This window comes from Oncorhynchus nerka, linkage group LG2 (assembly GCF_034236695.1).
Source record: "Oncorhynchus nerka isolate Pitt River linkage group LG2, Oner_Uvic_2.0, whole genome shotgun sequence".
Classification (NCBI taxonomy): Eukaryota; Metazoa; Chordata; class Actinopteri; order Salmoniformes; family Salmonidae; genus Oncorhynchus; species Oncorhynchus nerka.
The window spans coordinates 101,544,423-101,556,998 of NC_088397.1; the positions used below are offsets into that span (position 1 = coordinate 101,544,423).

At 45.5% G+C, this 12,576-nt stretch overlaps 1 protein-coding gene across 1 annotated transcript in view; it reads left to right on the top strand.

Moving 5' to 3' along the window:
- LOC115126117 (uncharacterized) overlaps positions 1-7,355 on the top strand; it is a 28,410-nt gene extending 21,055 nt beyond the window's left edge. Inside the window, exon 4 of the mRNA XM_065021431.1 lies at positions 7,048-7,355. Coding sequence (XP_064877503.1) covers positions 7,048-7,285 — 238 coding nt within the window. The 3' untranslated portion in view covers positions 7,286-7,355. The remainder of the gene's footprint in view (positions 1-7,047) is intronic.
- The last annotated feature ends 5,221 nt before the right edge of the window (positions 7,356-12,576 follow it).

The following is a 12,576-nucleotide window of genomic DNA, read 5'->3' on the forward strand; positions in this document are numbered from 1 at the left end:
GTGTAATATGATGTTAGTCTGCACCACCAGGGCCTAGTGTAATATGATGTTAGTCTGCACCACCAGGGCCTAGTGTAATATCATGTTATTCTGCACCACCAGGGTCTAGTGTAATATGATGTTAGTCTGCACCACCAGGGTCTAGTGTAATATGATGTTAGTCTGCACCACCAGGGTCTAGTGTAATATGATGTTAGTCTGCACCACCAGGGCCTAGTGTACATATGTTAGTCTGCACCACCAGGGCCTAGTGTAATATGATGTTAGTCTGCACCACCAGGGCCTAGTTAATATGATGTTAGTCTGCACCACCAGGGCCTAGTGTAATATGATGTTACTGCACCACCAGCCTAGTGTAATATGATGTTAGTCTGCACCACCAGGGCCTAGTCTATATGATGTTAGTCTGCACCACCAGGGCCTAGTGAATATGATGTTAGTCTGCACCACCAGGGTCTAGTGTAATATGATGTTAGTCTGCACCACCAGGTAATATGCCCACCAGGGTAGTGTAATGATGTTAGTGTTAGGTCTGCACCACCAGGGCCTAGTGTAATATGATGTTAGTCTGCACCACCAGGACTGCACCACCAGGGCCTAGTGTAATATGATGTTAGTCTGATGTTACCACCAGGGCCTAGTGTAATATGATGTTAGTCTGCACCACCAGGGCCTAGTGTAATATGATGTTAGTCTGCACCACCAGGACCTAGTGTAATATGATGTTAGTCTGCACCACCAGGGCCTAGTGTAATATGATGTTAGTCTGCACCACCAGGGCCTAGATGTTAGTCTGCACCACCAGGGCCTAGTATATGATGTTAGTCTGCACCACCTAGGACCACCACCAGGACCTAGTGTAATATGATGTTAGTCTGCACCACCAGGTGTAATATGATGTTAGTCTGCACCACCAGGACCTGTGTAATATGATGTTAGTCTGCACCACCAGGGTCTAGTGTAATATGATGTTAGTCTGCACCACCAGTGTAATATGATGTTAGTCTGCACCACCTGGGCCTAGACCACCACCAGGGCCTAGTGTGATATGATGTTAGTCTAGTGTAATATGATGTTAGTCTGCACCACCAGGGTCTAGTGTAATATGATGTTAGTCTGCACCACCAGGGCCTAGTGTAATATGATGTTAGTCTGCACCACCAGGACCTAGTGTAATATGATGTTAGTCTGCACCACCAGGGCCTAGTGTAATATGATGTTAGTCTGCACCACCAGGGTCTATGATGTTAGTTATCTGCACCACCAGGGCCTAGTCTGTACGATGTTATTCTGCACCACCAGGGTCTAGTCTGAATATGATGTTAGTCTGCACCACCAGGGCCTAGTGTAATAATGTTATGTTAGTCTGCACCACCAGGACCTAGTGTAATATGATGTTAGTCTGCACCACCAGGGCCTAGTTAATATGATGTTAGTCTGCACCACCAGGGCCTAGTCTGATATGATGTTAGTCTGCACCACCATATGATGTTAGTCTGTTAGTCTGATGTTACCATGTTAGTCTGCACCACCTAGGGCCTGTCTGATATGATGTTAGTCTGCACCACCTGGGTCTAGTGTAATATGATGTTAGTCTGCAGGCCTGTGTAATATGATGTTAGTCTGCACCACCAGGGTCTAGTGTAATATGATGTTAGTCTGCACCACCAGGGCCTAGTGTAATATGTTAGTCTGCACCACCAGGGCCTAGTGTAATATGATGTTATTCTGCACCAGGACCTAGGACCTAGTGTAATATGATGTTAGTCTGCACCACCAGGACCTAGTGTAATATGATGTTAGTCTGCACCACTGCAGGGTCTAGTGTAATATGATGTTAGTCTGCACCACCAGGGCCTAGTGTAATATGATGTTAGTCTGCACCACCAGGGTCTAGTGTAATATGATGTTAGTCTGCACCACCATGGGCCTAGTCTGATACGATGTTAGTCTGCCACCAGGGCCTAGTGTAATATGATGTTAGTCTGCACCACCTAGGGCCTGCAGGTAATATGATGTTAGTCTGCACCACCAGGGTCTAGTGTAATATGATGTTAGTCTGCTACCACCAGGGTCTAGTGTAATATGATGTTAGTCTGCACCACCAGGGCCTAGTCTGATAGTCATGTTAATATGATGTTAGTCTGCACCACCTAGTGTAATATGATGTTAGTCTGCACCACCAGGGCTGCTAGTCTGATATGATGTTAGTCTGCACCACCAGGGCCTAGTCTGTGTATACGATGTTATCTGCAGCACCACCAGGGCCTAGTCTGTATGATGTTAGTCTGCACCACCAGGGCCTAGTGTAATATGATGTTAGTCTGCACCACCAGGACCTGTTAGTGTAATATGATGTTAGTCTGCACCACCAGGGCCTAGTCTGATACGATGTTAGTCTGCACCACCAGGGCCTAGTCTATGATGTTAGTCTGCACCACCAGGGCCTAGGTTAGTCTGCACCACCAGGGCCTAATATGATGTTAGTCTGCAACCAGGGCCTATGATATGATGTTAGTCTGCACCACCAGGACCTAGTGTAATATGATAGTCTGCACCACCAGGACCTAGTGTAATATGATAGTCTGCACCACCAGGACCTAGTGTAATATGATGTCTGCACTGCACCACAGGGTCTAGTGTAATATGATGTTAGTCTTCACCACCAGGACCTAGTGTAATATGATGTTAGTCTGCACCACCAGGGCCTAGTGTAATATGATGTTAGTCTGCACCACCAGGGCCTAGTGTAATATGATGTTAGTCTGCACCACCAGGGCCTAGTGAATAATGTTAGTCTGCACCACCAGGGCCTGTTGATACGATGTTAGTCTGCACCACCAGGGCCACCTGGGTCTAGTGTAATATGATGTTAGTCTGCACCACCAGGGCCGAGTCTGATATGATGTTAGTCTGCACCACCAGGGTCTAGTGTAATATGATGTTAGTCTGCACCACCAGGGTCTAGTGTAATATGATGTTAGTCTGCACCACCATGACCTAGTGTAATATGTTAGTTTGCACCACCAGGGCCTAGTGTAATATGATGTTAGTCTGCACCAGGGCCTAGTGTAATATGATGTTAGTCTGCACCAGGGCCTAGCATAATATCATGTTATTCTGCACCACCAGGGTCTACCAGGGTCTAGTGTAATATGATGTTAGTCTGCACCACCAGGGTCTAGTGTAATATGATGTTAGTCTGCACCACCAGGGTCTAGTGTAATATGATGTTAGTCTGCACCACCATGACCTAGTGTAATATGTTAGTTTGCACCACCAGGGCCTAGTGTAATATGATGTTAGTCTGCACCAGGGCCTAGCATAATATCATGTTATTCTGCACCACCAGGGCCTAGTGTAATATGATGTTAGTCTTCACCACCAGTACCTAGTGTAATATGATGTTAGTCTGCACCACCAGGGCCTAGTCTGATACAATGTTAGTCTGCACCACCAGGGCCTAGTCTGATACGATGTTAGTCTGCACCACCATGACCTAGTGTAATATGTTAGTTTGCACCACCAGGGTCTAGTGTAATATGATGTTAGTCTGCACCACCAGGGTCTAGTGTAATATGATGTTAGTCTGCACCACCAGGGTCTAGTGTAATATGATGTTAGTCTGCACCACCAGGGCCTAGTGTAATATGATGTTAGTCTGCACCAGGGCCTAGCAATATAATATCATGTTATGATGTCTAGTGTAATATGATGTTAGTCCACCAGGGCCTAGTCTGTACGATGTTAGTCTGCACCACCTGTAATATGATGTTGTAATATGATGCACCACCATGACCTAGTGTAATATGTTAGTTTGCACCACCAGGGCCTAGTGTAATATGATGTTAGTCTGCACCAGGGCCTAGTGTAATATGATGTTAGTCTGCACCAGGACCTAGTGTAATATGATGTTAGTCTGCACCACCAGGGTCTAGTGTAATATGATGTTAGTCTGCACCACCAGGGTCTAGTGTAATATGATGTTAGTCTGCACCACCAGGGCCTAGTGTAATATGATGTTAGTCTGCACCAGGGCCTAGCATAATATCATGTTAGTCTGCACCACCAGGTCCTAGTGTAATATGATGTTAGTCTGCACCACCAGGACCTAGTGTAATATGATGTTAGTCTGCACCACCAGGGCCTAGTGTAATATGATGTTAGTCTGCACCACCAGGGTCTAGTGTAATATGATGTTAGTCTGCACCACCAGGGCCTAGTGTAATATGATGTTAGTCTGCACCACCAGGACCTAGTGTAATATGATGTTATTCTGCACCACCAGGGTCTAGTGTAATATGATGTTAGTCTGCACCACCAGGGTCTAGTGTAATATGATGTTAGTCTGCACCAGGGCCTAATGTAATATGATGTTAGTCTGCACCACCAGGGCCTAGTGTAATATGATGTTAGTCTGCACCACCAGGAGCTATTGTAATATGATGTTATTCTGCACCACCAGGGTCTAGTGTAATATGATGTTAGTCTGCACCACCAGGGTCTAGTGTAATATGATGTTAGTCTGCACCACCAGGGTCTAGTGTAATATGATGTTAGTCTGCACCACCAGGGCCTAGTGTAATATGATGTTAGTCTGCACCACCAGGACCTAGTGTAATATGATGTTAGTCTGCACCACCAGGGACTAGTGTAATATGATGTTAGTCTGCACCTCCAGGACCTAGTTCAACATGTTAGTCTGCACCACCAGGGCCTAGTGTAATATTATGTTATTCTGCACCGCCAGGACCTAGTGTAATATGATGTTATTCTGCACCGCCAGGACCTAGTGTAATATGATGTTAGTCTGCACCACCAGGGCCTAGTGTATTATGATGTTAGTCTGCACCACCAGGGCCTAGCGTAATATGATGTTTGTCTGCACCAGGACCTAGTGTAATACTGTATGATGTGTACTTCGCAGACCTTTTGGGTTTAGTATGGTTTCTTCTGGAGGACCTCTCGTCCTTTCACTCTCTCATTTTTACCTTATTTTACTCAGAAACTGTCTTTAGAAACAGATAAAATCTAAATTACAAGCTTCCACCTCTAACTCTAGTAAACTATTTTCCACCATCTCCTCCCTCCTTAATCCTCCCATCCTTCCCCCTCCTTTCTCGCTCTCTGTGGACGACTTTAACTACTTTGAAAAGAACGTTGACGACATCCAGAGATCCTCATTCACTCAGCCTATTGAGTCCACTGGTCCCACTCGCACAGAACAACCCTAGCCTTGACCTCTTTCTCCAAATGACATCCAGCGACAAGTGATGTCCGTCCGCCCAACAACCTCTCCACTCGACTCCCTTCTCCAAACCATCTCTGGAGACCTTTTCCCATTCCTCACTTCCCTCATCTCATCCTTGACCACTGGCTGCGTCCTTTCTGACTTCAAAACGTCCAGTCGCTCCCCTCCTCAAGAAAACTTGACACATCTGATGTAAAAACGACAGACCTGTGTCCTTACTTGAGCGTGCTGTCTATGACCAACTCTTTGGCTGTCTCTCTCAGAACGATCTTCTTGACCCTAACCAATCAGGCTTCAAGACGGATCACTGAACTGAGACTGCTCTTCTCTGTGTCCCGGAGGCTCACCGCACTGCCAAAGCTGACTCTCTCCTCTGTTCTCATCCTTCTAGATCCATCTCCTGCCTTCGACAATGTGAACCATCAGATCCTCCTTTCCACCCTCTCAGGGCTAGGCGTCTCAGGCTCTCCACACTTTTGGATTGAATCCTACCTGGCAGGCCGCTCAGACCAGGTGATATGGAGAGGATCTGTGTCTGTACTCTCACTACTGGTGTCCCCCAGGGCTCGGTTCTAGGCCCTCTCCTCTTCTCTCTATACACCAAGTCATATCCTTACATGGTCTCTCCTACCATTGCTATGCCGTTGACACTAAACACATTTTTTCAGTCTTCAGCCCGCCTTTTTGTTCAACTCTCCCGCCTCCCAAGTTCTCCCATGTCACCCCGCTCCTCTGCGCACTCCACTGGTTTCCAGTCAAAGCTCACATCTACTGTAAGACCATGGTAATTGCCATCAAAGCAGCAAGAGGAACTGCCCCTCCCTACTTTCAGGCTATGCTCAAACCCTACATCCCAACCCGAGCACTCCGTTCTGTCACCTCTGGTCTCTTGGCAATTCCCGCTCAGCCCAGTCCAAGCCCTTCTCTGTCCTGCCACCCCAATGTTGGACCAGCTTCTCCCTGAGGCTAGGACAGCAGAATTCCTGCCCATCTTCCGAAATCATCTGAAACCCTACCTCTTCAAAAAGTATTTCTAAATAGTCCCACAGCACCCCCCCTCACAACTTTCGTGAATTAACACTCGCAATTCACTTTTTCTCCCCCTTACTAGCTCTGACTTCGCTGGAAGCTACTTTATTGAGGAAAAATGTACTTACTATGATATGTGGTTGTCCCACCTAGCTCTCTTAAGATGAATAGACTAACTGTAAGTTGCTATTGATGAGAGAATCTGCTAAGTGACTAAAATGTAAATGTAAAATGTATGATATGGAAGTCTGTAGTACACGGTTGGGTTTAGTGTGATATGGAAGTCTATAGTTCACGGTTGGGTTTAGTGTGATATGGAAGTGTAGTATATGGTTGGGTTTAGTGTGATATGGAAGTCTATAGTACACGGTTGGGTTTAGTGTGATATGGAAGTGTAGTATACGGTTGGGTTTAGTGTGATATGGAAGTCTATAGTACACGTATATATGGAAGTGTAGTATATGGTTGGGTTTAGTGTGATATGGAAGTCTGTAGTACACGGTTGGGTTTAGTGTGATATGGAAGTCTAGTATACGGTTGGGTTTAGTGTGATATGGAAGTCTGTAGTACACGGTTGGGTTTAGTGTGATATGGAAGTGTAGTATACGGTTGGGTTTAGTGTGATATGGAAGTCTAGTATACGGTTGGGTTTAGTGTGAAATAGAAGTCTGTAGTTCTTTAATCATTCCATTTAAAGCAGAATATAATATCTAATTCTACTTTTCCTTTTGGCAATATACAACATGTTTTCTCTCTCTCTCCTCCAGTATATCCCAGCAGCAGTGTTGTCAGAATGTTCTAAAGGAGGCCAGGTGTCTGGCAGGTATCACTGCTGCTAAAGGAGGAGACAGGTGTGAGGTCAACCAGGAGAGCCAGTGTGCTGCAGACTCTTACCAGGCAAGACACACACACACACACAGAGACAGGCATGCACACACACTCAATCGCCCATTCTCAACTGGTTCTGTGTGTGTGTGTCAGAATCACTGTATCAATGAAGGATAGATTGTCCTAATGCTATAGACTTAATACTACAATACTGTAAGAATGTTAAACAGTCTGTTATACAGACAAATCAAACGGTATGGGACATTCTCTGGATCACAGTGGATCAGGAATTTCGTATAGAACCTGAATGAGAATGTCTTAGTCTGCGTCCCATGGTACCCTATTCCACTAGGGCCCTGTAGTGCACTATAAAGAGAATAGGGTCATTTGGGACTTCAAACAACCTGAGGTATGCAGTAGTGTTTTGGAGGTCATATTTCAGTAGTTGGCACCCTGCCATTTGACGGTCATGTTCCAGTTTTAGACCCACATGCCAACTCAGGGATTTTGTGGAATTCAGATGAAGGTCGGTGAGTTTATTGGATTTGGTCCAAATCCCAATCTGTGGTAATCTAGCATCAAGCAAATGCCGAATGTAATATTGGACGTCGGAGCCTCAGAATGGTTCCATATGGAGACAGGAAGATGTGTTCTGCCTTCGTGTGCATTCCAGTGGAGCCCTCTTCTCTACATAGTCCTCTCCTTTACAGTGTTTGACAGGAAGATGTGTTCTGCCTTCCGGTGCATTCCAGTGGAGCCCTCTCCTCTACATAGTCCTCTCCTTTACAGTGTTTGATAGGAAGATGTGTTCTGCCTTCCGGTGCATTCCAGTGGAGCCCTCTTCTCTACATAGTCCTCTCCTTTACAGTGTTTGACAGGAAGATGTGTTCTGCCTTCCGGTGCATTCCAGTGGAGCCCTCTTCTCTACATAGTCCTCTCCTTTACAGTGTTTGACAGGAAGATGTGTTCTGCCTTCCGGTGCATTCCAGTGGAGCCCTCTCCTCTACATAGTCCTCTCCTTTACAGTGTTTGACAGGAAGATGTGTTCTGCCTTCCGGTGCATTCCAGTGGAGCCCTCTTCTCTACATAGTCCTCTCCTTTACAGTGTTTGACAGGAAGATGTGTTCTGCCTTCCGGTGCATTCCAGTGGAGCCCTCTCCTCTACATAGTCCTCTCCTTTACAGTGTTTGACAGGAAGATGTGTTCTGCCTTCCGGTGCATTCCAGTGGAGCCCTCTTCTCTACATAGTCCTCTCCTTTACAGTGTTTGACAGGAAGATGTGTTCTGCCTTCCGGTGCATTCCAGTGGAGCCCTCTCCTCTACATAGTCCTCTCCTTTACAGTGTTTGACATGTTTAAAGAACGACTGCCCTAAAAAAACAACTAATCACATTAAAAATGGTCTATGTGGCATCGATGTATGAGTCAAACATTTATTCTAGTGTCAAAAATTTGACTACAAAGTGTAAATAGGATAATTTTGGTCATGAAGTCAATCTCATCTAAAACGGCGTTTGGAACCTCTGCGTCACAACGAGTCAATTAAGTATGTCAACAATTATTATTATTATTATTATTATTAATTATTCTTAATTACCTCAGTGTGCAAATCAGCCCTCTGGCCGCTTCCCTTCATTGAATGGGGGGCTCAGTTTTTTTTGTCGCGTTAAGGATCACGTCCGTGCCGAACAGGTGTTTGGAGTTGGTTGGTCCCCAGTGGTGGTGCTGGTAGCTAGAGCGTAGATGGATGGTTATGTATGGATCACTATCATCTATACTGAACAAAAAATGGAAACGCAACATGCAGCAATTTTCACCGATTTTACTGAGTTAAAGTTCAAATAAGCAAATCAGTCAATTTAAATAAATAAATTAGGCCCTAATCTATGGATTTTCCATGACTGGGCAGGGGCGCAGCAATGGGTGGGCCTGGGAGAGCATAGGTCCACCCACTTTGGAGCCAGTCCCATCCACTGCGGAGCCAGGTCCAGCCAATCAGAATATGTTTGTCCCCACAAAAAGGCTTTATTATAGACAGAAATACTCCTCAGTTTCATCAGCTGTCTGGTCTCAGACGATCCCTCAGGTGAAGCCGGATGTGGAGGTCTTGGGCTTTTTTTTTTTTTTAAACCCAACCGTAAATAAGCTTTTTGTGCATATGGAAAAAATGACAAGGTCTTTTATTTCAGCTCATGAAACATGGGACCAGCACGTTACATGTTGCGTTTTATATTTTTGTTCCGTAAAATGAGTTAGCTAACTAGTTGGCTAACGTTAGCCTACCTCAACACACCACGGATTTGGCTTAAAAACATGCTAACATTTCAAAAGAAAGCAAAGAATTTGTAGGAAAAAGTCTGTCGCCAGATTGACTATAGGTGCAGTATAACTTTAGTCAGTATTTTAATACATACGGGACCACCATATTTTAGCTAGCTAATATTAGCGTTGCAAAAAGCGTTAAAGTAAATTTGACGAAATAATATGACAAAGTTTTTCCTGCTAATTATTTGCCTATGCAATGTCATCGTATTTCCTTGCCACTATAAATCCGTTTATTTGTCACGTGCGCTGAATACAACAGGTCAATTTAAATAAATAAATTAGGCCCTAATCTATGGATTTTCCGCAGCAATGGGTGGGCCTGGTAGAGCACCTTACAGTGAAATGCTTACTTACAGGCACTAACCAATAGTGCAAAAAAGGTATTAGGTGAACAATAGGTAGGTAAAGAAATAAAACAACAGTAAAAAGACAGGCTATATACAGTAGAGAGGCTGTATACAGTAGCGAGGCTATAAAAGTAGTGAGGCTACATACAGACACCGGTTAGTCAGGCTGATTGAGGTAGTATGTACATGTAGATATGGTTAAAGTGACTATGGATATATGATGAACAGAGAGTAGCAGTAGCGTAAAAGAGGGGTTGGTGGGTGGGACACAATGCAGACAGCCCGGTTAGCCACTGTACAGGAGCACTGGTTAGTGTAATTTAGATGAAAAAGTCACATTAGCGACCGAGCTGCAACCCATGTCTAGGGCTCAAATAAATATTGGATACAGCTATGTTGGTACTGACTAACTCATGTCTGACTACAACAGTATACTAGCAATGATTAAAACATTCCCTAACCAGAAACCGTGGATTGATGGCAGCATTCGCGTGAAACTGAAAGCGCGAACCACTGCTTTTAATCAGGGCAAGGTGTCTGGTAACATGACCGAATACAAACAGTGCAGCTATTCCCTCCGCAAGGCTATCAAACAAGCTAAGCGTCAGTACAGAGACAAAGTAGAATCTCAATTCAACGGCTCAGACACAAGAGGCATGTGGCAGGGTCTACAGTCAATCACGGACTACAGGAAGAAATCCAGCCCAGTCACGGACCAGGATGTCTTGCTCCCAGGCAGACTAAATAACTTTTTTGCCCGCTTTGAGGACAATACAGTGCCACTGACAAGGCCTGCAACGAAAACATGCGGTCTCTCCTTCACTGCAGCCGAGGTGAGTAAGACATTTAAACGTGTTAACCCTCGCAAGGCTGCAGGCCCAGACGGCATCCCCAGCAGACGGCACCCCTCAGAGCATGCGCAGACCAGCTGGCTGGTGTGTTTACGGACATATTCAATCAATCGCTATACCAGTCTGCTGTTCCCACATGCTTCAAGAGGGCCACCATTGTTCCTGTTCCCAAGAAAGCTAAGGTAACTGAGCTAAACGACTAACGTCCCGTAGCACTCACTTCCGTCATCATGAAGTGCTTTGAGAGACTAGTCAAGGACCATATCACCTCCACCCTACCTGACACCCTAGACCCACTCCAATTTGCTTACCGCCCAAATAGGTCCACAGACGATGCAATCTCAACCACACTGCACACTGCCCTAACCCATCTGGACAAGAGGAATACCTATGTGAGAATGCTGTTCATCGACTACAGCTCGGCATTCAACACCATAGTACCCTCCAAGCTCGTCATCAAGCTCGAGACCCTGGGTCTCGACACCGCCCTGTGCAACTGGGTACTGGACTTCCTGACGGGCCGCCCCCAGGTGTTGAGGGTAGGCAACAACATCTCCTCCCCGCTGATCCTCAACACTGGGGCCCCACAAGGGTGCGTTCTGAGCCCTCTCCTATACTCCCTGTTCACCCACGACTGCGTGGCCACGCACGCCTCCAACTCAATCATCAAGTTTGCGGACGACACAACAGTGGTAGGCTTGATTACCAACAACGACGAGACGGCCTACAGGGAGGAGGTGAGGGCCCTCGGAGTGTGGTGTCAGGAAAATAACCTCACACTCAACGTCAACAAAACTAAGGAGATGATTGTGGACTTCAGGAAACAGCAGAGGGAACACCCCCCTATCCACATTGATGGGACAGTAGTGGAGAGGGTAGTAAGTTTTAAGTTCCTCGGCATACACATCACAGACAAACTGAATTGGTCCACTCACACAGACAGCATCGTGAAGAAGGCGCAGCAGCGCCTCTTCAACCTCAGGAGGCTGAAGAAATTCGGCTTGTCACCAAAAGCACTCACAAACTTCTACAGATGCACAATCGAGAGCATCCTGGCGGGCTGTATCACCGCCTGGTACGGCAACTGCTCCACCCACAACCGTAAGGCTCTCCAGAGGGTAGTGAGGTCTGCACAACGCATCACCGGGGGCAAACTACCTGCCCTCCAGGACACCTACACCACCCGATGTTACAGGAAGGCCATAAAGATCATCAAGGACATCAACCACCCGAGCCACTGCCTGTTCACCCCGCTATCATCCAGAAGGCGAGGTCAGTACAGGTGCATCAAAGCTGGCACCGAGAGACTGAAAAACAGCTTCTATCTCAAGGCCATCAGACTGTTAAACAGCCACCACTAACATTGAGTGGCTGCTGCCAACACACTGACACTGACTCAACTCCAGCCACTTTAATAATGGGAATTGATGGGAAATGATGTAAATATATCACTAGCCACTTTAAACAATGCTACCTTATATAATGTTACTTACCCTACATTATTCATCTCATATGCATATGTATATACTGTACTCTATATCATCGACTGCATCCTTATGTAATACATGTGTCACTAGCCACTTTAAATATGCCACTTTGTTTACATACTCATCTCATATGTATATACTGCACTCAATACCATCTACTGTATCTTGCCTATGCTGCTCTGTACCATCACTCATTCATATATCCTTATGTACATATTCTTTATCCCCTTAAACTGTGTATAAAACAGTAGTTTTTGAATTGTTAGTTAGATTACTTGTTGGTTATTACTGCATTGTCGGAACTAGAAGCACAAGCATTACGCTACACTCGCATTAACATCTGCTAACCATGTGTATGTGACAAATACAATTTGATTTGATTTGAACTAGCAGCAACAAACCCAACCCATCCCAGGACCAAAACATTTGGTTGTGCAATGTAACGGTGTCAACGGCCTG